At 42.5% G+C, this 26082-nt stretch overlaps 1 protein-coding gene across 4 annotated transcripts in view; it reads right to left on the reverse strand.

Moving 5' to 3' along the window:
- The window catches only part of LOC144692929 (poly(A) polymerase type 3), a 76438-nt gene extending 55923 nt beyond the window's left edge, over nucleotides 1-20515 (reverse strand). For 2 of the 4 annotated variants that reach the window (XM_078562083.1, XM_078562085.1), the window contains exons 1-2: nucleotides 20201-20511; nucleotides 5508-5678 (exon numbers count right to left, since the gene is read on the reverse strand). In XM_078562083.1, coding sequence (XP_078418209.1) covers nucleotides 5508-5678; nucleotides 20201-20208 — 179 coding nt within the window. In that variant the 5' untranslated portion in view covers nucleotides 20209-20511. Of the gene's footprint in view, nucleotides 1-5507; nucleotides 5679-20200 lie in introns of all 4 variants that reach the window. The other 2 variants (XM_078562084.1, XM_078562087.1) reach the window with 2 other exon arrangements.
- Nucleotides 20516-26082: the final 5567 nt, after the last annotated feature.

The following is a 26082-nucleotide window of genomic DNA, read 5'->3' on the forward strand; positions in this document are numbered from 1 at the left end:
CATGACAGAGGATTGTTTTTCAAATTAGCCTTTACTTCACTGTTCATTGTTTTTCTTTAGTTACTGTTTACAGTATTTATTACAAGTAAACCTTTTGTGTGGCCAACCCAAATTTAAATAAAAACGGGATATGTGGGAAATACTGACAAAGACTTACAATTCAATATGGTAGTCAATTTTTCTCTTTCACGTGTTGGCTGACCTCTTCAATATTTGCAACATTTACTGTTGCAGCATTCATGACTTTTAATTTTCTCTCAGCTTAATGAGATCAACTGGGAGTAAAACTACGATAAAGTCAATGCTCCAAATTAGTTCAAATTGAAAAGTAATAGGGAAAGAGGATCCATGTTGGATAGAGTCAGGAACAGTCCAAATCCCCTATAGATTCACTACTGCAACCACCTTTTGGCATAAAGAATATTTTGCACATTAGAACATGCAGATTCTTCCCAAAACATGGCAATTTGAACCTAAATTTTCTCATTGCTACCTGATGTACAAATCCAATTTAACTAGGCATCTTAAATTATGGAACAGAGAACACACTGGATGGGGAACTTAAAGAATGGTAGTCAAGCTCATCCCCTTCTGAAAAGCAGACATAATCGTAATCCAAGTGGAGTTTGAAAAAAATCTGACAATTGATCCAAACAAATTGTCTGCCAAATTCGAGGGGAAATGGGTGAAAAATAAGTCAAAGTTTTATCTTCTTAATTTCCTCAAAATATGGGTGTCACGAGCAAGGCCAAATTTGCCCATCCCTAGTTGTCCAGGAGAAAGTGGCACTGCACCACTTTCTTGAACTACTGTAGTCTACGTGGAGAAAGTACTCCCACTGTATAGCCCAGTTTTTGACCTAGTGGCAATCAAGGTACGGGTGTAAGTCCAAGTCAGGATGGCATGTGACTTGAAGGCAATGGTGTTCCCATGCACCTTGACCATCTGGATGAGAGGTCGCAGGTTTGGAAATTGCTGTTTAAGGCATGGCAGCTGCTGCAGAGCTCAGGTGGAAAAGGCAGTATAAATAATAATTCAAAGGCAAACAGAAAATAAAAAGAGTGTAACAATCAGAAGTTTTACTTCAGGTAAAAGGAAAACAAAAATACGTAAAGTAATTAAATCAGGAGAGAGAAATAAGAAATAGGTAATTAAAAAAATCAGAGCAGAAGGACAGGTTAGTGTGTGGCGCCCCAAAGAAGCATTCTTTATACAAATGCACAGTGTAAAGCAGAGCTTCCAAAACTTTGGGTTGTGATCTCAGAAAATATTTTGGGGTCGCGAGCTACGAGGCAGCAATGGCTGCCATGGAGCTCTAACTGAATACTAACAGCTGAGACACCCCTTTAAATCCTCACATTTTGTAACGGTGGGCATAGCCTAACTGACCGATCTTTGGGGCCTGATTCCGGCTCCAAAAAAGCTAGTGTCCCCACTTCACGTTCTCAAATCTCTCCCCGCTTTGCTCTCACAAAACTAACCCCACCCCCTCCCACTTACACGAATCTCCCCTGCTCTTACAGCTCTACCCCCCACCACCTGGCTCTCACTCTGAAGTAATTGCAACTTTCAAGTCTCAAAATTGGGTCTCAGTGTGAAAAGGTTTGGGAAGCACTGGTGTAAAGGAACAAATTGAATGAGAATCTAAGTCCAAATTCAGTTTGGAAAGTATGACATGGCTGCCATTACTGAGGCATGGCTGCAGGTTGGTCAGGACTAGGAGTTAAATATACCAGGTTATCAGGTCCACTGGAAAGATAGGGAAACTAGTGGAGGGTAGTAGCCTTAATGATTAACAATGAAATCACAATGATAAGAGGATATAACGCGAGACAAGCAGTCAATGCAGGTTTTGCAGATTTAAGAAATAGAAAAGTATTTAAAGACTTTAGTAGAAATTGTATATAGGCCCTCTGGCTGCTTTATATGAATGCAGAGACATGCAAGTAGTAAAAATAGAGTGATTTCTTTGAGGGATTTTAACCTTCGTACAGATTGGGACAAGCAGACTAGCATGTCAGAAAGTGAATCTCAGGATTTTTGTAACAATATGTCCTAGGACCAATAATGTCATCACAGATGGAGTATTATGTCAAATTTAGTTAACAGCCTGACAGTGAGTAAACATTTATCTAATAGTTATTAAACCAGGTCAATATAGTGTTTGAAAGGGAAAAATGTAAAACGATTACTAAGATACCAGATTTAGTTAAGGCTGACTCCAAAGTCATGAGTTAAAGAATGATCACAGTAAACTGGACAAATCTGTTAATGAGTAAAACAACAGATGATCAGTGAGAGGTGTTCAAAAATGAACATGGTAAAGAATCAGTTTATACTGCTAACAGGCAAGAGCTTTACTTGCCAAAAACAGCCATGGATGACTGAAGAGACTACATAAAACCAAAAGAAAAAGCACACAAAAATGCAATGAAATAGCACAGATCCGTCAAATGGAAGAAATACAGTCGAGTGGGAAAGCAGATACAAGGGCTAGGAAAAAAGTATGAAAAGAAACTTGCCACAGGATATCAAAAATCAAACAAACATTTTTTTTTACAATTATTTAACAGAAGTGAATATGAGCAGAACTTTTTTAAAATGAAATGAGTGGTAATAACCTGAAAACTACTGTTCATGAGATGGTGAAAGTGGAAAACAGCAATGATTTCAAACAGAAATTGGAAGGACACGTATTAAAAAAAAATTTATTCGTTCATGGATGTGTCGCTGGCTAGGCCAGCATTTATTGCCCATCCCTAATTGCCCTCGAAAAGGTGTGATGAGCTGCCTTCTTGAACTACTGCTGTCCCTGTGGTGTAGGTACAGAGAGGGAGTTCCACGATTTTGACCCAGTGACAGTGAAGCAAGCGCAATAAATTTCCAAGTCAGGATGGCGAATGGCTAGGAGGGGAACTTGCAGATGGTGCTCCCATGTGTCTGCTGCCCTTGTCCTTTTAGATAGTAGCGGTCGTGGGCTTGGAAGGTGCTGTCTAAGGAGGCTTAGTGAGTTCCTGCAGTGCATCTTATAGATGGCACACAATGCTGCCACTGTGCGCTGATGGTGGAGAGTGAATGTTTGTGGATGGAGTGCCAATCAAACAGGCTGCTTTGTTCTGGATAATGTCAAGCTTAGAGTGTTGAAGGAAATAAACTTGCAGGGCTACAGGGTTCGAGTGGAGGGACTGGCTGGATTGCTCCACGAGGATAGATTTGATAGGCCTCCTTCTATGTCATTATTACTCCATTCTATACTTTATAACGTGGAGTCAGAAGCAATGTGAGGTACCTTGAAAACTGATAATGGTGATTTTTTTCAATGAAAATTAAAAAAGGCCAACATGTTAAATGATTGCTTTTCATCATTATTTACAGTAAAGAGGTTAGCATGTCAATATCCTCCGGATTTGGGGAGGGACTCACCAAAGTTAACATAAGCAAAATGGCAGTAATGAAGAAAACAATGGCTCTGATGGTTTCAGTCTCAGGGTTTTAAAGGAAATAGATCAGAACATTGAAGATGCCCTAAATACAATCCTCCAAACTTCTATCCCTTCAGGAGCCATTCCTTTAGATTTGAAAATTGCATGCCATTAGGCTACTTAAGAAAGCAAGAGATACCAGGGTATTATAGATCAGTTAACCGAACATCTGCTGTTAAGAAATATGTTGAGAAGTATAATTAAGGACAGATAAAGTCTGTTAGCTAAAGCTGAATCTCATGGAATTGAAGGCAGATTATTGACCTGGTTAGGAAATTAGCTGAGGGGCAGGAGATAGTTTAGGGATAAATGGGGAGGTCCTGTAATTGGTCGGCTGAGATTTGTGCAAGGATCTGTGTTGGGGGCTCAACTACTTCACCTTACAGTTCTGGGCATCACTCTAAGATATACTGGCCTTGGAGGGAATGCAGTGTATGTTTACTAGCATTTTTTTTCACTCTTTCATTTGATGTGAGCATTGCTGGCAAGGCCAGCATTTGTCGTCAATCTTTAACTGTCCTTGCAAAAGTGGTGGTGAGCCACCTACTTGAACCGCTGCAGTCCAGAATTATACCTGGACTACAAGAATTAAATGACAAGAGATTATGTAATCTCTGTAATTTAGAAAGTTAAAGCCCAGCATTCCATTAGACTTTGATTATTCTCATGGCATTTAATTATTCATGGCATTTGATGATCTGTGCACCTGGACCTCCACTGTTCCAGCTTTTCACCATTTAGAAAATTCTCTGTGGTGCCCTTTTTGGACCCAGAGTGAATAACCTCATTTTCCCACTTTGAAATTCATTTGCCATGGTTCTGCCCATTCACTTAATCTATTACCATCTTTTAAATTTTATGCTTCCATCTCCACTGGTTAGAATGCACCTTTCTTTATGTCGCCAGCAAATTTGCTTATGTGGCTTTTAAGTTTTCAAGATATTAAGGAAAACAGTTAGCGTAGATAGAAGGAAACTACTTCCAGTGGTTGTGGGTCTAGGACCATGGGACATATTCTAAAAATTACGAGACAAACCTTTCAGAGAAATTAGGAAACACTTCTGCACACAAAGGATGAAAGAAGTTTGGAACTCTTGTCTGCAAATGATAATTCATACCGAATCAATGGCTAGTTTTAAAACTGAGATTGATGGATTTGTTAAACCAAGGTATATGGGGATATGGGACAAGTCACGTTTATGGAATTAGGTCGCAGGTAAGCAATAATCTCATTGAAAGGTGCAACAAGCTCAAGGGGCAAACTAGCCTACTTCTTTCCTACATATCCTCCCGTTAGCATACACTGCAGCCATAGTGCACTGATATTGGAGGGATTGGATGTCTTGTGAGCCTTTTCATTTAAATCTGAAAAAACCTGTCAGGAGTGACGGTTTCAACATGTTAGAGAGCTCTGGGTTGTTCTAAGACAGGATTAGGAACATGGTTAGAGGTGGAGACACAGGGTTGATATCCGAAAGAGACAGACACACTGGGCCAAATGGCCTTTCACTCTTTTAAAATATTTTTATGCACATACATTTTCTCGATACACAAGCTAATAATTAAGATCAGATGTTTTCTGGAACAATGACTCACAGCCAACGGCCAGTTAGGGCTGGTGATGCAGGAGACCAAGGCTGCGAGCAGAGCAAGTTCTTACACAGAGCCAAGTTGGAAACAGTCACAGCAGATAAGTAGGGAACTCTTAAAGGAATTACATCCTAGGTGAGTGACTGTTCCCTTAACAAAGAAATCCCCCAACCTTCAGAGTATTGTGTTTGTATGTGGAGATGGAAGATGTATTATGGTCAAGAGATTGAGTAGAGCCCTGGGCATTTGTTTCTGGGAAGGTGTCACACCTCTTCCCTGATCTACGTTTAAAATAGAGACCAACCAAAGTAGGTCAGTCAAGTGAATAAAATGAAAATTTTACTGAAAACTAGAATACCTGGGAAAACAAGAGTATTTTAAACTAAACCAAGGCTGAATATCTCCCCTATCATGGCTGATTCTTGTAAGATTCACCTGTGCTGCAGCTCCTCTTCCTCTTCAAAGACTCCAAAAGGTTTCAATGCTTCAATAAGTTTCTGAGTAAGCACATAATCATTTTCTTTTGGCGAAGCCAAACTAATTGGAGATGTAATACCATAATGTTTTTGTGTCTGGGGCTGCAGAGATCCTTGATTTGCAGCAGGGCTGTGGAACAAAACAGTAAAAATGTCAAACTATAAAGCAATTGAGTACTTTCTGTGTGAGACGATATTTCAGGCTGGAGCGGCAAATAATTATACTAAAAGGTCTCCAAGTAAATCAAAATTATTTAACTCATTCAATAAGTGAAGCATGTTTACATAGCATTAAGCACCATAATTTCACAAAGAAGTTCACTAGCTGCAAAAAAAACATTAAAAACATTTTTCTTTCATTCATGGTTCATGGGCATCGCTGGCAATCGTCCATTCCTAATTGCCTACAAGCAATGGTTAAATGCCTTCCTGAACTGCTACAGTCCATGTGGTGATGGTTGTCTCTCAGTGCTGTTAGAGGAAGTTCCATGATTTTGACCCAGCAATGCTGAAGGAAAAACAACACATTTTCAAGTCAGGATGGTGTGCGACTTGGGAGAGGAACTTGGTATTCATATGCCTGCTGTCCTTGTCCTTCAAGATGGCAGAGAACACAGGTCTGGAAGGTGCTTGTAGAAGCAGTCTTGGCAAGGTGCTTCAGTGTATCTTGCAGATGATACACACTGCTGCCACTGTGCATTGGTTGCGGAGGGAATGCCAATCAAGTGGACTGTTTTGGCTCAGATAGTGTCCAGTTTCCTGAATGTTGCTGGAGCAGCACTCATCCAGGAGACTGGGGAGTGTTCTGTCACATTTCTGACTTCTGCTTTGGATATGGTGGAAGGGCTTTGGAGAGTCAGGCGAACTACTCTCTGCAGAATACTCAGCCTATGACCTGCTCACACAGCCACAGTATTTATGTGGCTGGTCCAATTATGATTCTGGTCAATGGTGAGGGATTCGGCAAGGTAATGTCATTGAATATCATGGGCAGGTGGTTAGACTCTAAATGAAACAAATAACCAAGATTTAACATTTATTTAACATGGAATTCCCTCTTCCAGTCACCATTTGTGGACATTTACAACAGGTTTCATCAAGGTTAGACATTTTGAAGTCTGCAAGGCTGTCATTTCATTGGAAGTTCAATGACATTTACCATCACTGAATCCCCCACTATCAACATCCTGGGGTTTATCACTGACCAGAAACTAAACTGGACTAGCCATATAAATACTGTGGTCGCAGGAGCAGTTCAGAGACTAAGAATCCTGCGACGAGTAACTCACCTCCTGACTCCCCAAAGCCTGTCCACCATCTATAAGGCACAAGTCGGGAATGTGATGGAATATCCCCACTTGCCTGGATGAGTGCACCTCCAACACTCTAGAAGCTTGACACCATCCAGGACAAAGCAGCCCGCTTGATTGACACCACATCCACAAACATTCACTCCCTCCACCGCTGGTGCGCAGTAGCAGCAGTGTATACCATCTACAAGATAGACTGCAGGAATTCACCAAGGCTCTTAAGACAGTACCTTCCAAACCCACGACCACGACTATCCAGAAGGACAAGAGTAGCAGATAGATGGGAACACCAACACCACCTGGAAGCTCCCCTCCAAGTCACTCACCATCCTTACTTGGAAATCTATCGCCGTTCCTTCACTATCGCTGGGTCAAAATCCTGGAATTCCCTCTCTACCTACACCACATGGACTGCAGTGGTTCAAGGCAGCAGCTCAGCATCACCTTCTTAAGGGCAACTAGGGATGGGCAATAAATCTGGCCCAGTCAGCGAAGCCCACATCACATGAATGAGCAAAAAAAATGTTGAACAGTAAAGATATTTCTCAGCATAGTTTTGCTTCCATCTACAGCTGCCATGAGTGGCACATATATAATGACAAATAAATCATCTACCCCATACAGAAACCCTCGGAACTCCTTCAAAAGAGAATCATATTATTAGTATTGTATCTAATATAAGATGGCAGCAAATGCTTACAGTAAACAGCTTATTTGCAAATTAATATAGCCAGCGTCCTGAGCATTTCTGCAAAACTGGCTGATGCGAGGTATAATGCATAGTCAAACAGTTTCACAAGCATGGAAGCACAGCAAACAGCAATGATCAGCAAAGGAAACCTGCCACACTGGTTGCAAAAGAGCAGTCTATATTAAGGTTACTCATCCAACAGACACCAAGAAATTATATTATCCAATGGTGAATACATTTGCCCAAAACGCTCTCCAAGCAAGTAAACTTGACACCAGCTGGCAAGGTGGAACAGGATAACAACAGAAGGTGCGAGCACAACTGAAAACAAAGGAGTTGATGCATGACTACAAAGAACAATTACAACAGCCAGTATTCCTATTAGTAAGTTTAAAGTAATTATCTTGTCAAAGCTGTGTTGCACATTATTAAATTTAAATATAAGTTTGAATGTAAAGTATTTCAGTTGCAGCTAGCTGCAAAGCATTGCCTTTGTAGCAGGATCTATGAATGTAACTTTCATAACAACATTAGGAAAACAAGTTTGGATTTGTGGCAGTCAAGAAACTCAGGAACAGGATAAAACAGGACCCTCAGAGACAGAACAGCAGCACAGCTACATATTAGCTCTTGTATCATGTTTGTTTAAACTAGACAGCTAAAAACAAGAACTGAAAAGAAAAAAAATCTCAACTACTTTGTCCATGAATCATGCACAATTATAGACGTTACACTGATTACCACATATAATTGTGTAAAAGTCAAATTTTTGAGACCAGTAATACAAGTACACAAGCAATGTTTTTGAGGGATGACATGCAGACTTGATTTGGGCCCAAAAGCCAGTTGCAATGGAATAAAGTAAAAACCAACGACACTAAAAAGTTCATATTAATTCTCAACATTTATAACATTACAAACAATATACATTTCATCCTTTCATCCAATGCAAGATAAATATATACCATAATGAATTAACTATAACTCTTCACAGTGAAATCGTGAGAAATCATTCTGATCACTATCTGAATCAGCAAACAATTCATCCCAATACAAAAACAGAATTACCTGGAAAAACTCAGCAGGTCTGGCAGCATCGGCGGAGAAGAAATCAGTTAACGTTTCGAGCCTTCATGGCCCTTCGGCAGAACTGGAGCATAGTTAGAAGAAGGGAGAAATATAAATTGGTTTAAGGTGGGTGGGTGGGGGGGGAGAGAGACACATTGAGGGTGTGGTGTGGTGATTGTGGAGATGAGCAGATAATCAAAAGATGTCACAGACAAAAGGGTCAAAGAGGTGTTGAAGGTGGTGGTATTTGTCTGAGAAAAGTGCTAATTAAGAATGGAAGACAGGATATTCAAAGTACAGCTCTAGTGGGGGGTGGGGTGGAAAGACTAAAGGTTTTAGTTTTAGATTTAAAAATAATGGAAATAGGTGGGGAAAGAAGAATCTATATAAATTATTGAAAAAAAAAGCGGGGGGGGGGGGGGGGGGGAAGAAACGGGGTGGGGATGGGGGGGAGGGGGAGTTTAAGATCTAAAGTTGTTGAATTCAATATTCAGCCCGGAGGGCTGTAAAGTGCCTAGTCGGAAGATGAGGTGCTGTTCCTCCAGTTTGCGTTGGGCTTCACTGAAACAATGCAGCAAGCCAAGGACAGACATGTTGACAAGAGAACAGGGTGGAGTGTTAAAATGGCAAGCGACAGGGAGGTTTGGGTCTTTCTTGCGGACAGACCGCAGGTGTTCCGCAAAACGGTCGCCCAGTTTGCGTTTGATCTCTCCAATGTAGAGGAGACCGCATTGGGAGCAACGAATACAGTAGACTAAGTTAGGGGAAATGCAAGTGAAATGCTGCTTCACTTGAAAGGAGTGTTTGGGCCCTTGGACGGTGAGGAGAGAGGAAGTGAAGGGGCAGGTGTTGCATCTTCTGCGTGGGCATGGGGAGGTGCCATAAGTGGGGGTTGAGGAGTAGGGGGTGATGGAGGAGTGGACCAGGGTGTCCCGGAGGGAACGATCCCTACGGAATGCCGTCGGGGGGGGGGGGAAGGGAAGATGTGTTTGGTGGTGGCATCATGCTGGAGTTGGCGGAAATGGCGGAGGATGATCCTTTGAATGCGGAGGCTGGTGGGGTGATAAGTGAGGACAAGGGGGACCCTATCATGTTTCTGGGAAGGAGGAGAAGGCGTGAGGGAGGATGCGCAGGATATGGGCCGGACACGGTTGAGGGCCCTGTCAACGACCGTGGATGGAAAACCTCGGTTAAGGAAGAAGGAGGACATGTCAGAGGAGCTGTTTTTGAAGGTAGCGTCATCAGAACAGATGCGACGGAGGCGAAGGAACTGAGAGAATGGGATGGAGTCTTTACAGGAAGCGGGGTGTGAGGAGCTGTAGTCGAGGTAGCTGTGGGAGTCGGTAGGCTTGTAATGGATATTGGTGGACAGTCTATCATCAGAAATTGAGACAGAGAGGTCAAGGAAGGGAAGAGAAGTGTCAGAGATGGACCATGTGAAGATGATGGAGGGGTGGAGATTGGAAGCAAAATTAATAAATTTTTCCAGGTCCCGACGAGAGCATGAAGCAGCACCGAAGTAATCATCGATGTACCGGAGAAAGAGTTGTGGGAGGGGGCCGGAGTAGGACTGGAACAAGGAATGTTCCACATACCCCATAAAGAGACAGGCATAGCTGGGGCCCATGCGGGTACCCATAGCCACACCTTTTATTTGGAGGACCCGCTCCATCCCATTCTCTCAGTTCCTTCGCCTCCGTCGCATCTGTTCTGATGACGCTACCTTCAAAAACAGCTCCTCTGACATGTCCTCCTTCTTCCTTAACCGAGGTTTTCCATCCACGGTCGTTGACAGGGCCCTCAACCGTGTCCGGCCCATATCCCGCGCATCCTCCCTCACGCCTTCTCCTCCTTCCCAGAAACATGATAGGGTCCCCCTTGTCCTCACTTATCACCCCACCAGCCTCCGCATTCAAAGGATCATCCTCCGCCATTTCCGCCAACTCCAGCATGATGCCACCACCAAACACATCTTCCCTTCACCCCCCTTGACGGCATTCCGTAGGGATCGTTCCCTCCGGGACACCCTGGTCCACTCCTCCATCACCCCCTACTCCTCAACCCCCACTTATGGCACCTCCCCATGCCCACGCAGAAGATGCAACACCTGCCCCTTCACTTCCTCTCTCCTCAACGTCCAAGGGCCCAAACACTCCTTTCAAGTGAAGCAGCATTTCACTTGCATTTCCCCTAACTTAGTCTACTGCATTCGTTGCTCCCAATGCGGTCTCCTCTACATTGGAGAGACCAAACGCAAACTGGGCGACCGTTTTGCGGAACACCTGCGGTCTGTCCGCAAGAAAGACCCAAACCTCCCTGTCGCTTGCCATTTTAACACTCCACCCTGTTCTCTTGCCAACATGTCTGTCCTTGGCTTGCTGCATTGTTCCAGTGAAGCCCAACGCAAACTGGAGGAACAGCACCTCATCTTCCGACTAGGCACTTTACAGCCCTCCGGGCTGAATATTGAATTCAACAACTTTAGATCTTAAACTCCCCCTCCCCCCATCCCGTTTCTTTCCCCCCTCCCCGCTTTTTTTTCAATAATTTATATAGATTCTTCTTTCCCCACCTATTTCCATTATTTTTAAATCTAAAACTAAAACCTTTAGTCTTTCCACCCCACCCCCACTAGAGCTGTACTTTGAATATCCTGTCTTCCATTCTTAATTAGCACTTTTCTCAGACAAGTACCACCACCTTCAACACCTCTTTGACCCTTTTGTCTGTGACATCTTTTGATTATCTGCTCATCTCCACAATCACCATACCACACCCTCAATGTGTCTCTCCCCCGCCCCCCACCCACCTTAAACCAATTTATATTTCTCCCTTCTTCTAACTATGCTCCAGTTCTGCCGAAGGGCCATGAAGGCTCGAAACGTTAACTGATTTCTTCTCCGCCGACGCTGCCAGACCTGCTGAGTTTTTCCAGGTAATTCTGTTTTTGTTTTGGATTTCCAGCATCCGCAGTAGCTTTTAGCTTTTTGTTTTTAAATTCATCCCAATAGCCTGGTTGTATATATCATTTCGATCTTGCTCATCATCTTCATCAATAGTACAAGAAACTTCGGCATCATTTCACAAGTAACCATTCTCGGTATCACTGAGCACATTCAATATTCCACATATTAAAAATGATTTTTTGACAATATCAAGATCAAGTTCATTCCATAGTCTAGGACTCAGTGGCACAATGTTGAGGGTGCGGGTATATTTTCACCTTCAGTGGATGTTTTCTCATCTTCCAACATCCAATTGTTCCACACCTTTCGGATACTGTCCAAGAGGTTTATTTATACATACATTCACTCATATGACTGTCGGGAATAAGGGCAAAGTCATTGTCAGTTATCTCTCATCACAGGCTACATCGTCAATAGGTGGGACTTGCGCATGTGACAAATGAGCAAATTTTTTTTTTTTTGGTAGTCTGCCTGGTCTCAAACTCCACTTCTTAAGCCCATTTCTTTCAACTGCCTTCATCCATCCAGCCTCTCTCGTGAACATGGACGATAACACCTTTCTGCAATTTCCCTTTGGGGAGACCTTTGCACTCAAACATCACCATCGGCTTTAATTTTGTTCCACCCATCATACAAGATGGGACCACTGTGAACTGTGTCTTCTAATGGCCAGTTGTCTTTACAAGGATGGTTTTTTCACTAGTTTTGTTTGCTGGCCTGTCGAAGTTCATCAATGTTTCATCCATATTTCCAACAGAGGCCAATCGATTCTCATTCCTCTCTATGTTCGATGACACAATGGTGAAATTTGATGATCTTATCATCGCATTGAGGAGGCCGTCGCATTAAGGAGGCAATGTGAAATTTTCATTTCCTGACGAAGTACTAAATCTTGTCTTATCACGATTCTGGTGCACCACCTAGTACTGGCCTTGAATTCTGAAATACCATCCTTTGCTTCTCTCAGGGCGTAGAGTCCGATGGTTCCGTGGGTGATAAGATAATAAGCGGTTTTGCCGATGCTCATTAACCTATTCTGCCACTTTTTTCTCCAGTTTAAATTGAGCTCTGTACTTGTTATTCTTTCTTGAAGACATCATGACAGATGTGATACAAATTAGTCTTGTTGATTGGCTGGGAGATTCCCCTCTGCCAATTCTAGCGACAAAGTAATTAGTAGTCAAAACAGTTTGATTCCCAAAAAATTAGGGCCAACTTTTACATGAAGTACAAGAAAAATCACACATTTTAGGCCAAAAGTCATGGGGTCGACTTTTACACAAGTATATGCAGTAACTCATTCTCCCGATAGAACATTCAACATAGTTACTCCTTGATGTCCAAAATGTAACACTGAAGACAACATCCAAATCATTTTCTAACTTCACTAATGAACACACTCATTTCTTTACTACTTTCAGCTCCAATATCTCAATTTTTCCAAAGTGTCCACTTGATTGACAAAAATATGTCACTCCAGTAAGATTTCCTCTTGTTCATCCCAAACTCAAGCATACATAATCCTATAATTGGGATAAAGGATAAAAACTGAAAATCTGAATCAAAAGTCGAGATATCAGCAACTTCATCAGTGTCTGACCACCTCCCTTAAAACTTCATTACACTACAGTGTTCAAGCCACTTCCTGCTTTCAATCAGGTCTTAATTTTCAGTGACTGTGCTTCCCATTTCCACTCTTAACACAGTCCATCCCAACTGCCACTTCCCTATCCAGACTTCTCTCGCCAATGTATCTCTGGTAACAAGCTTTCCAAACAACACCTATTTTAAGATCACAGAATCTTACGGCCCACAGGATTCATTTCTTCCCTTCCTATTCCCTGTAAATACACCAACCTTTTCATTCAGTTATTCAGTCTTTGCCATATTTCCTGATAACACCACTTTCAAAACCAGCTATTCTGAAATATCTGTTTTCCTCAGCTGCTCCCACCACCCCAACCTACCATGCCCTGATTCTTAAATAAAAACAAAATATTGCAGACGCTGGAAATCCGAAATAAAAACTAAGTGCTGGAAAAACTCAGCAGGTCTAGCAGCATCTGTGGAAAGAGAAACTGTTAACATCGAGTCCAATGACTCTTCCTCAGGACTAAAGGGAGGCCTGCCTCCCTTCAGTTCTGATGCGTCATACTGGACTCAAAACTTTTCAGCACTTTGTTTTTATGCCCCGATTCTTAACTGGTGCTTTCAACTCATGGTTAACAGATCCTTGCCTTAACTAGTACTTAATTTCAGAACTGCGATATGTTAGCTTAAAATTTATGAAACAGGAGTCGTTTCTCTGGACTAGTCAACAGCCAGAGTTAATCTGTACAACAGAACCACCTCATGTAATTTCTGAAGATAAAACCTGCCTCAGCAAAGTGCAGCTTGACCATCATTCACAAGCACGGCAAACCAGAGATCATGTAATTGTAGTAATGCAGAATGCCTTACATTAACATGGGCAAATGAACCCAAACAATGTTACTTTTTAAAAACTACCCAGGAGTATTGTATCCTCTCAAGTACAATTAGCCCTTCCACTGGGACGAGTCAGAAAATAGAAACACATGTCACTATTACAGCCAGAGTACATATGGAACATCACAATATGTAAAAAGCTGCACTTAGCATTTATCATGCATAATATACCCACTCCCTATGATGCACGCATGTAGCTATATCCTCATGACACAAGTCTGCTGATATTCAAAACAGCACTCCAAAAACTATGAACATGTGCAATCCAAACAGCTGAGGGTGTTACGACCTCCGATAACTTTAAGAAATTTAAACTTCCAGTTAATAGCTGAAAGAATGGCATGTCAAGATTTCACAATTTAAAAATTTATTGTAAATGACCAAAAGCACTACTGACTAAACATTTTGTAAGCAACTTAAACCACAGAGTGACAGTGCCTTTTGTATACTCATCATCCATCGCACTCTTCACGGAATCAGTCTTTTTTGCAAACAGTCCAGTTACTCCCAGCTTCCAATGGATTCCCACATCCCTGTTTTGCCAAGCAGTAACTTCGAGCGACCGTCTCCAGGCACTTTCCCCAGTTTTCAGAGAGTTTCATAAATCCACCACCAGCCGTAAAGTCTGTTCCAATGATTCTTCTTTCCCCTGACCACCCCAGAACAAATCTCCCAGAATCAGTAGAAGGCTGCAGGATGTGTCTCTTCAACTACAGACTGTCTCCCTCCTGCATCTGGACGTGGTAGCTCGCTAAGACAAGTAGCTTTTTCTCTCTGCTGACCATAAGAACTGCTGTCTCTGATGTTCACTGTTTTGTATGGAAGACTGTACACTGAACTCAAAAGTGGCTTTCTCTGCCCTATTCCCCATGGCAACATGGAACACATTACCCCTGCTTCCAAGTAGAAATGCTAATTAGCCAATTTTCTCCCAACTCCCTTTTATCTTAGAAGTAAACAGACAGTTCACAGTGCAACTGTGTACAACCTGATATCAACACCACCTTTCTGGCATTTTGCAAGGCTCATGAGTAAACTCAGAGGCTAGTGCCATTGTCTCCAAGCATAAATACCTTGCACATTCCACTCAGGAAGGCAACCTAAACCTTCTTTCGATCTCCAACAATCAAACCACATAGGCAGGCAGACTTCAGAACAGGTCACATGATCCCCCGTCTTTTACCTTACATTAAATTGACAGTCCCAAAATATAATCTTATAAGCCTCCTTAATTGTAACAAAGGTGCAACTTTTTTGACTTCATTCTTCATCCTTTAATGCAAAACTCTCATGTCAATAAAGAGTCAAGTTTTGAACAAAAACTGCCACTTTTTCTTGCAGTTTCCTCAGCTCTTGAAGAAATGAACATCTTCTAGAGAGTTAAAAACAAAAAGCTAAAAGCTACTGCGGATGCTGGAAATCCAAAACAAAAACAGAATTACCTGGAAAAACTCAGCAGGTCTGGCAGCATCGGTGGAGAAGAAAACAGTTGACGTTTCGAGTCTGTTCTGCCGAAGGGTCATGAGGACTCGAAACGTCAACTGTTTTCTTCTCCACCGATGCTGCCAGACCTGCTGAGTTTTTCCAGGTAATTCTGTTTTTGTTTTTTATCTTCTAGAGAGTTCTGGTCTGTACTGTTCTGTACCTTAAAGTGGCCATTCTTGTGTAACTGGAAAATTAATTCTTACCCTACCCATCTAAGTGTATGGAGGCCTTCTCAAGATTCAAACCTGAAGCCTTTCGGGTATAACTCTGTGACTCACTTCTTTAACCAGAAAAGCCATCAGGAAGCTATACAGTGATCTATACTTCAATGCATTAAAATGAAACATTTTGGTTTCTTCCTCCATTTCCTGACAATTTGATCTTCTCCCATCTCAACTAAAGCTGTTGACTCCTTGGGTCCAAAGGAACTGGACAGCCTCCAGTGCCTAGTTCACTTTTCATGTGCAAGCCTGCACAATGAACGCACTAGCAGGCAATTTGAATACCTCAAGCATCAGAACCACCAAGTTTAATTCCATCAGCAAGTTTACCTCCAATGGGGCTGATGGATAGCCTTGAAGAGCTGAAATCCAGGATGATTTTTCCCTTGTCAGACATGACAAGACAACTTGTAACTTTTCTACTCCAGCCTAGGGAAAATAAACTAATTCAGCCTTGATCAGAAATCAAATCTGGCACCTCCCTAACCCTTACGCTTAACAAATTAAACCATCAAAACCAAAGGGGTTTTGATCGTATATTCAACAGCTTCAAGACACTAAGGAAACTGTAAATTATATACCCTCACACTGGGGCTCCTAATCTATGCTTACAAAACTCAGTAAGTACTGCTTTAAGTGAATAAGCAACATTTTTGCTGAAACATACTCTTCTTAAATGACATCCATAGCTAATGTCAATGCACACACGTGTTCTTCGAGTTTCAGAATATTAGAACTTAATGTAAAACAATAAATAGATATCCCAGATATAGATAGCCTTCCCCATCACCACTTCTCAAAATTCACTTAGATCTGTACAAATTCTGACTGAAACCTGAATAATAGTTTTCACAGAATCATGTTCACACATGACTGTTCAGTCTTACCTGTATAGCAATAATGCAGGAGGTAATCAGAGCACACAATCACACAAATTTCATGCAGTCACAATAAATTGAAGGGTTTCTGGCTTCCTGTGAAACTGTTGTCTTCCCTACACACTAGTTAATGGACACATCTCACTTTCAGTTTTACAAAATCCATACCATGCACTCATGAAATTTTTGCTGAAAAAATTAAAAATAGATTAAACTAAATTAGAAAACAGTGCTCCAGTAAAAGGGGCTTGTTTTCATTCAAAAGAGCAAATAAAACACCGATACATCTTAATTTTCCCAAGCATTTTTGGTGTGTGATAAATTTGTTATTAAGCCTTTGATTGCATTGTCTTGCTGTATTTATTTAAAGACAGTCCACTCAATTTTTCTAACTCTTATTAAAGATTTAAATTTATTATTTTGGATTACTTCTGTTTATATCCAGTGGATCTCCAAGTCTCTATTCATTATTTGGACATCAGCATAATTAGTACTTTATGAATACAAGACATTTCATACTTAAAACATTTGTTTTGCTAGAAAATAGACTGATCATGCACATTCCTCTTGGTATGGTCCATCTGTATTTCCTGAAGTCTAAGGGACAAAACACTCGAACGTAACTGGTGCAAAACTAACTTAGCTATCTGGCCGGACTACAACAAGCACTACTGCACCAATACCAAAACTGCACACTACCCCAGGATCAACCTGGAATACAAGAATAAGCCCAGCATCCTTTACCACTACAAACCATTTCCTTAAATACTTTGTGTTCCCCCTCCACCAAGTAGTGCAAGGAGTTCATGGCCATATTTACCACTAAGATTGAACCCATCCAGCTGTTCACAACCTAGGAATTCTATTTAAGCCCAAACTGATGTTTGGACCCTATATCCTCAGCACAAACCTCCATCTTCCATAAACTTCAGCTCATCTAAAAATCTGCTGTCTGCATTCTAACCCACAATTCCCACCCCCATGCTCAGACATCCAACATCTCCAAATTAAAAATGTTCAAATTCATGACCTCACCCCACCCTATCTCTGGAACTTCTGATAGCCATACAACCCTCCAAGAGTTTTGTGTTTTTCCAACTTTGGCTTCTTGTACATTCCCCATTCTTCACCCCAGCACTGATTTCTTTTACATCTTCTATCTAAAGTATCCTCCATTTTGAAGTAGTCACATTCAACAGAGAAGGTACTCATTAAGGCTGTGCCTGTTATACAAGATAATAGAATCATATAGAACAGAAGGCTATTTGGCCCATTGAACCTGTGCTGTCACTTTGGTAGAGCTATCCAACTAGTTCCCACTGCTCGGTTCTTTCCACCTAGCCCTGTAATTTATCCTCTTTAAGTAAGTTACCCAATTTTCCTTTGAAAGTTACTATTGAATCTGCTTCCACCACTCTTTCAGTCAGTGCATTCCAGATTACAACAAATTGTTGTTTAAAAAATTTCCTTGTGTCCCCTCTGGTTCTTTTGTCAATGATCTTAAATGTGTCCTCAGGTTACTGTATGTGCTGTAAATGGAAACAGATCCTCAGTATTTACTCTAGCAAAAGCATTTATGATTTTGAACACCTCTATCAAATCTCCTAATCTTCGCTGCTCTAAGCAGAACAAGCTCAGGCTCCATATAATTGAAGCTCTTCACCCCTGGTTTCATTCTAGTAAATCTCTCCGACATCCTCTTCAAGGCAACATCCTTCCTAAAGTGCAGTGCCCAAAACTGAGCACAATATTCCAGCTGAGACCTAACCACTGTTTTATAAAGGTTTAGCATAACTTCCTTGCTTTTGAACTTTGTGCCTCTATCAATAAAAGCAAGGCTCTCAAACACTAGTTTAAGAGCCTTGCATTTGCATCTTCAAAGATTTGCATACATTCATCCTCAGGTCACTATATCTGGAGCCCCTTTAAAATTGTACTATTATTATTTATCCTCATTCTTCCCACCAAAGCAAACCACTTCACACTTCTGAGTTAAATTTCATCTGCCATGTGTCCATTTTACCCACCTGCATTATGTAATCCTAAAGTCTGTTACTAACCTCTGCACTGTTTACTAAATTTCCAAGTTTGATGCATCTGAAAAATTGTGAAATGATGCCCTATATACCCAAGTCCAGGTAATTTATTTTGGATAGGGATAGTGGCCTTAATACTGAACCCAGAGGAACATCACTGTGTACTTTTCCTCCAGTCTGAAAACAACTATTTGCCACTGCTCTCTTGTCTCTTAGCCAATTTCAAGTCCAGCGTCTCTTCAATTTTGCCAAGGCAGCCATTATGTGGTATCTGTTACCTTCTTACCCCCTTTCCCCCCCTCTACTCCATTCTATTTCTGTTCTAAGGAAGGTTCTTGCACCAAAACCGTTAACCCATCATTTCCCTTTGCAGACATTGACTGAGCTGCCGTGCATTCCCTGTATTCCTCTTCATTTCAGATTTCCAGCTTTTTTTTAAAAATGTATATTTGTTCCTTTCAAATATGCAATTATTCAAAGGGGTTTGGCCAAGGTCTTCAAGCTACTTTCAGTACGCCACATCACCCTACAAGATGTGACGGTAAATTGCCACTGCAGATTGACTTTCCAGATAGTGTTCACGGAGAGTCAAAGTGTAGCTGCTGTTTCTCTCTCACACACATACAGTCTTTTACTCCCTCTAAAAATGTAAACACTGGAAAATAGTTTGTTAAGAATACAAAATAGCCACTTGGATTTGAAAGAGGACAAAGTTCTCCTTCCAAAAGTCAGGTTTCTCCATGTTCCCCAAATGAAGCATGTTCACTTTTGAAAAGAGTTATTAATGGATGTTTTCCAAGCCTGCTGTACTGGCTTCAATTAAAGTTGCTTACCAAGGTCATCCTTTTAACATGTCAGAAGGTGGAGATCCGATTTTGATTACATCAACACCAATTATACAATTTATCACAGGAGAGGGGTGTGTTTTAATATATTAGAAAGAACAAGGCTTTGGGAAGAAATAAAGCATTTCAACAGGTAGAGTTTGGGCAACTGAGTGGCTTTAAACTGTAATTAAGTCGGTAATTTAAAAGGTTTGTTTTAAAAAATCAGCAAACGTGGCTTCAAAAGGTCCCCCGATTACAAACGGTGACCCAGTCAGTCACTCAAAATACAGTCTATGAAGAGCAAGAGAGGCGAAACCATGTTAAATATTACAAAGCCTATCGAACAAGTTGAAAACTATGCTGATAAAAAAAGTAAAATCCCCTAACTACCGCCCCCCCCCCTCCCTCCCTCAGCAAACAGGCCCGCAGAAGCAAGAGATAAATTAAAACGAAAGCTCCATGTATTGTGAGAAGAGGCGCAGTCCGCTACCGCTCAGCAATAAATTGAAATTAAAACCCGAGCTCCGCTGAGGGCTCCCAGGGCTTTTCTGAGAGGCCTGAACGCGGCGGCGGCGGCAGGCAGGCGGCCACTTGGCCTTCAGGTCATCGCAGTGGCGTGGCGTGGCCTGGCCTCTGGGAGTTCCCCCACCCCACCTCTCCCCGGCTCTCCACACGGTACTCACTATGGCATGGCTCGGCTCGGCCCGGCTCCGTTCCACTTCCACTCCCCCTTCCCTAACGGTCGCCGAGGTTCACTCTCATCCTTGCGGCCCGATATTTATTATTAACCGCTCTTCTCCCTCCCCTCCCCCCCCCTCCTCCTAGCCAATTTTTCCCCCTTTGGCGTTTTATATTCTCATTGAATTTTCTTTTCGCCCCCTTTTCCCTTAATTTTTTTTTTATATATTCCTTTTCCCCCCCCCACCCCCTCCTCCTCCTTTCTTATAACAAAGCGCCCGGTCCCAACATGGCGACAGACGGACAAAAACAACAAACCCGCCGCAGCCAGCGCCAGCCGGCTCGACGTGCCCGACGCAGCGACACCTTACGTCACCACGCTCGTGACGCGCGACGTGAGGGCCGGGAACGTTGCGGGGGCGGGGGGGGGGGGGAACAACGTGCGCCTTCGCCTCTCCCCGGTCACGCATGCGCACACACGCGAGTAGGGGCGAGTATGGGGGCTGGTGGCTTAAAGCCAGTCCACGCATGCCTAGTAGCGCCATACGCCTCCTCCCACCACCCTGGGAGGGCTAAGCTTTCTTTGGGTTAAGCGCATGCTAAACAAAGTCGAAGTGCATGGGAAAGAATCAGTGGATGGTTACAGCTTGAAAGCTCCCTCCACCACCAACGCACAGTAGCAGAACACCACCACCTGGAAGTTCCCCCAAGTCACTCACTATCCTGACTTGGAAATATATCGCCGTTCCTTCACTGTCGCTGGGTCAAAATCCTGGAACTCCCTCCCTAACAGCACTGTGGGTGTACCTACATCACATGGACTGCAGGGGTTCAGGAAGGCGGCTGGCTCACCACCACCTTCTCAAGGGCAACTAGGGATGGGTAATAAATGCTGGCCTAGCCACATCCCGTGAATGAATTTTTTAAAAGCAGGCTGTTCAGCCTATCGTGCCCCTTGCAAGCTCCCTCTGCAAGAGCAACTCAAACAATATTGCCAATATTGACTTGGAACCAGATCACTGTCCTTCACTGTCACTGGGTCAAAATCCAGGAACACCCTCCCTAACAGCACTGTGGGTATACCTACAGCACATGGACTGCAGCGGTTCAAGAAGGCAGCTCACCACCACCTTCTCAGGAGCAATAGGAATGGGCAATAAATGCTGGCCTAGCCAGCGATGGCCACATCCTATGAACAAATTTTTTTAAAGTTCCACTCCTTTTCCTGGTGGCCTTGCAAATATTTTCTCTTCAGATAATTATCCAATTCCTTTTTGAAAGCCATCATTGAGTACCTCCACCACAATCTGAGGCAGTGCACTTTTAGATCCTAACTGTTCACTGCGTAAAAAACATTTTTTCACATGTCATTGCTTCTTTTGTAAAAGATCCAACAGCTTGTTCTGTCTTGTTAAACAAATCACGCCCAGAGAGATAGCAAATTAACAATTTTGTTTTTATGTAAGCTTTTCTGCTGTTACTTGGATTGTAATTTGAAACTTACTGTTTGCATGTGCCTCTTTGAAAAATGTTTATCATGTGATTTCTGTCTCATTCATCTCAATTCATCATGCTCTCTCTCTTCTGAATTCACTGCCCTCTCTGAACCTCACACTCCAAGTAAAATTCCCAACCATTATTCAGGACTACCCACTTTCACTTTGCCGTCTCACATGATCTTGCTACCCTTTGTGATGACACCTATAATTTACCTTAACCTGAAGTTTGGAGGTCGGGAATTCCACCTCCTGACAAACCTTGGGTCTGCTGCACATGTTCTGGCCAGAAACTAGCCGCAAATGCGCAGTACTGCTTTCAGGCCAAGGACTGGCTCTGTGCACCTGCGCAGAAGGAAGAAAGGAGAACAATGTGAAAGGGCAGGTCAGATGACCTGATTGTGACAAAAGTATAATAATTTTCATAATATTTTTATGGTTTATTGTGAAGTAGGTTTATGGGCGTGATTATAGTTGGGTCTGACTGTGTGATTTAATTACATTTGGAGTCAAGTAGACTGTAAGCTTGAAATTATCAAAAGAAGCTAGGTGTAGAAGTGTGTTTGACATGCTAATGAGTAAACATGGATGCTGGCTTAGCATGTAAGGTGTGAAGGGAATTTGCATTTTTAGATAAACGAAGGGATTGTTGGATTTCAAGGGGATCTTAGTCTGCCAGATAAGCAAGGCTAGGAGTGTTTATTTTTCCCAAAGGTTATTGACAATATTGGCAACATGGAAGTTTTTATATCATGAGGAAGATACAGTGTCAAAGACATATGGAATAATAGACTTTACATATTAAGAAGAGAGAAACATACCTAAAGGAGAATGAAAGTCTATGTGGAGAAGGTCATGTAAGATCTAACGGGAGTATGTGAAACCGCCTTCAAGAAACCTCCAGCCATTTGTGCATAAGTCTGGAATGTAAACTAACTGAAGTTGGGAAAATCCATTTGCAACTCCCCTGTCAAGTGGGTATTGTGTTAACTTGCTGGGTTTGTTTTAAATCTAAAATCTATTTGGGACTTTTGCCTTGAAGGGGGGTGTAACTGGGAGTCAGGTCAATTAGGAATTTTAGGATTTATTGTAGTAGTAATTGTAGTCTTAGGTATGTGCTTGAAATCTTTTATTTTGTTAATAAAGATTTTAATTTTGAAAATCCTTAAAGGCCTTGGTGGACTCATTACTTCTGAATTCAGTGCACACATATTCTTGCAATAAATACAAATTACAAAACCATTGTGATAGCAAGACCAAGTTTCCCTTGTGGATTTGGTCTGCCTGGTACACATCACCTGTCATGTCATAACACTATATGGAGTGTCATTATCAAGTAGATGTTCTAGGGAGAGGGACATGGGAGGGGGACAGGGAGAGGTCCCAAGAAGAAGTCCAGGTAAGGGACAAAGCCCGGGGATAAAAATAGGTCCTGTTAAGGTAAGTTAAAAGAAAGGAGCAGAGCAATAGGCTCCAAATTAAAGAAAGAGCTGCAGCGAGCAGACTTAAAATGAAGTGGGCTTGAGAGGAGCCCTGAAGACCGGAGAAGGTAGCCGAAAGTTGGTGACTCCGTGCTGCAGACCATTGAGACAAAGAGCAGTGGTGCTCTACTTGGCATGACTAAAGATCTGAAATTGTGCTTGGAAGATGAAGCTCGAATGTACTCAGAGATCCAGGGAAAAGGAATCTCAGAAGGCAAGACGGAAACTCTGCAAGGAGTGTCATTATTGAAGTCGTCTGAATGGGAGCGACTTTTGGAGAGAATATCAAGGTGAGATCTTCAAAGGGGAAAATTGGAAACCCTACTGAGAAAGACGAAGTTTCGGTGAGATTGGTTGGCTCACAATGTGACAAACGTCTGGTTGGGTTGTTGTGAAATCCATAGAATCTGGTTTGGTCGCATCTGTCATCTATTGTGTGGTGTGGTGTGTCCGACCACAGTTCACCTGTTAACTCACATGCACTTCATAATTACCCTAAATGTTAGATTATAAGATAGATATTGTAAATTGTTATATCTTTCTGAACTTGTATAGTAAAGTTTATTTTTGTTTGTTCAAAACCTGTGGAATCTTGTGGCTTTATTCACTTAGTAAGCATCTTGAATCTCAAACTTTATCTACTTTAAACAAAACATTATTGGCCCCTAACAGAATCTCCCCCGCGACCCGGGGTCTGGCCAAGGGGCATAACATCGCATAGTATCAATCACAGATAAGACAACTCTGATAATTTATATCACTCTCCAACCACACCCTGTTTCCCTCTCCAAACCTTACCTCCTTCTGTATCGGTGCTTGAAAAAATACTCTTCACTTAGAACTGGGAAGAACGTCCTGCAGTCGGAATCACAGTGAAGCAATCTGGGAAGAATGTTCTGCTGTCAGCATCGTGGTGAAGCAGTCTGGGAAGAGTGTCCTGCAGTCAGCATCATGGCGAAGCAGTCTGGGAAGAGTGTGTTGCAGTCAGTTCTTGTTGAAAATAACAAGAGTGACATCACAAGACAGTGCGAAACAGCGGTGGAGCGAACAGACCAGCACGTGTGCAGGGAAGCTTCAAAAAATGATGTCAGCATAAAGGTGAGAGTTGATTGGTGAGTAGTGGATAAGTGTCTTTCTCCAGTTTTTTCTCGTTTTTCTCCAGTTTAAAATAGATTAAGCTAAGAAAGGTAAGAGTTCTAGTTTTTATTTAAAGTACATAAATAAGTTAACATTTTTTTACTGTATTTAAGTTAAAGGGCTTTTTTTCAACTAGAGGCATGGCAAGGCAGCTCAGTCCCTTGTTATGTACCGCCTGCAACATGTGGGAAATCCTAGATGTTCCTTGCACTCTGATCGACCATGTGTGCAGGATGTGCCACCAGCTGTTGCTACTTGAGCTCTGAGTTTCGGAGCTTAAGCAGCAGCTGGAGGCACTAAGGTGCATCCGCGAGGTTGAAAGTTTCGTTGGTAGCACATTTTTAGTTGTGGTCACCCCACAGCTTACGGAAGTGCAGACAGAGAGGGAATGAGTGACCATCAGTCAGAAGAAAGGTGTCAGGCAGGTAGTCAGGAAATCCCCAGGGTGCATCTTGCTCGAGAATCGTTTTTCTGTGTTGGAAAATGGTGAGAGTGAAGATTCCTCTGGGGAGTGCAGCCACGCTCATGGCACTGTCAGCGGCTCAGCTGCACAGTGGGGGGAGGAAAAGGAGGGGAAGAGCAATAGTGGTAGGAGACTCGATAGAAAGGGGAGCAGACAGGCGTTTCTGCGGCCGTAGATGTGACTCCAGGATGGTATGTTGCCTCCCTGGTGCCAAGGTTACAGATGTCACTGAACGGCTGCAGGGCATTCTAAAGGGGGAGGGAAAACAGACAGAGATTGTGGTACATATTGGTACCAATGACATAGGTAGAAAGAGGGATGAGGTCCTGCAAGCAGAATTTAGGGAGCTAGGAAGCAGATTAAAAAACAGGACCGCAAAGGCAGTAATCTCGGGATTACTTCCGGTGCCACGTGCTAGTGAGTATAGAAATAGGAGGTTAGTCCAGATGAACACATGGCTGGAGAGATGGTGCAGGAGGGAGGGCTTTAGATTTCTGGGACATTGGGACTGTTTCTGGGGGCGGTGGGACCTGTACAAGGCGGTTGGGTTGCACCTGAACCGGAATGAAACCAACATTCTTGCAGGGAGGTTTGCTAGTGCTGTTGGGGAGGGTTTAATCTAACTTGACAGGGGGTTGGGATCCTGAGAGGAGGTTCAGCAAGGGGAGATGCACAGCCAAAATTAGAAGAGAGAGCAAGTGAGTCTGGAAGGCATAGAAATTATAAGCCAGTTAAGGCACAAGGGAGTTTGGCAAGGTTGGATGGTATTTATTTTAATGCAAGGAGTCTGACGAATAAGGCATATGAGTTGAGGGCACAAATTAACAAATGGAAGTATGATGCCATTGCTGTCACAGAGACATCGTTGAGAGTGGGGCAGGATTGGCAGCTCAATATTCCAGGATATAGGGTCTTCAGGCGAGATAGGGATGGAGGTACAAGAGGAGGGGGTATCGCAATATTAATCAAGGAATCAATTACAGCAGTAAGGAGGGATGACATCTTAGAAGGCTCCTCAAATGAAGCCATATGGGTAAAACTGAAAAACAAAAAAGGAGCAATCACATTGCTGGGAGTGTACTATAGGCCCCCAAACAGTCAGAGAGAAAAAGAAGAGCAGATATGTAGGCAAATTTCAGAGAAGTGTAAAAATAATAGGGTAGTAATAGTGGGGGATTTCAACCTCCTCAACATTAACTGGGTTAGTCATAGTGTGATAGGTTTAGAGGGAGCAGAATTCTTAAAATGCATCCAGGAGAGCTTTTTAAGCCAGTGGGTAGAAGGTCCTACAAGGTTCTGGACTTAATTTT

This window comes from Cetorhinus maximus, chromosome 18, assembly GCF_964194155.1.
Source record: "Cetorhinus maximus chromosome 18, sCetMax3.hap1.1, whole genome shotgun sequence".
Lineage (NCBI taxonomy): Eukaryota > Metazoa > Chordata > Chondrichthyes > Lamniformes > Cetorhinidae > Cetorhinus > Cetorhinus maximus.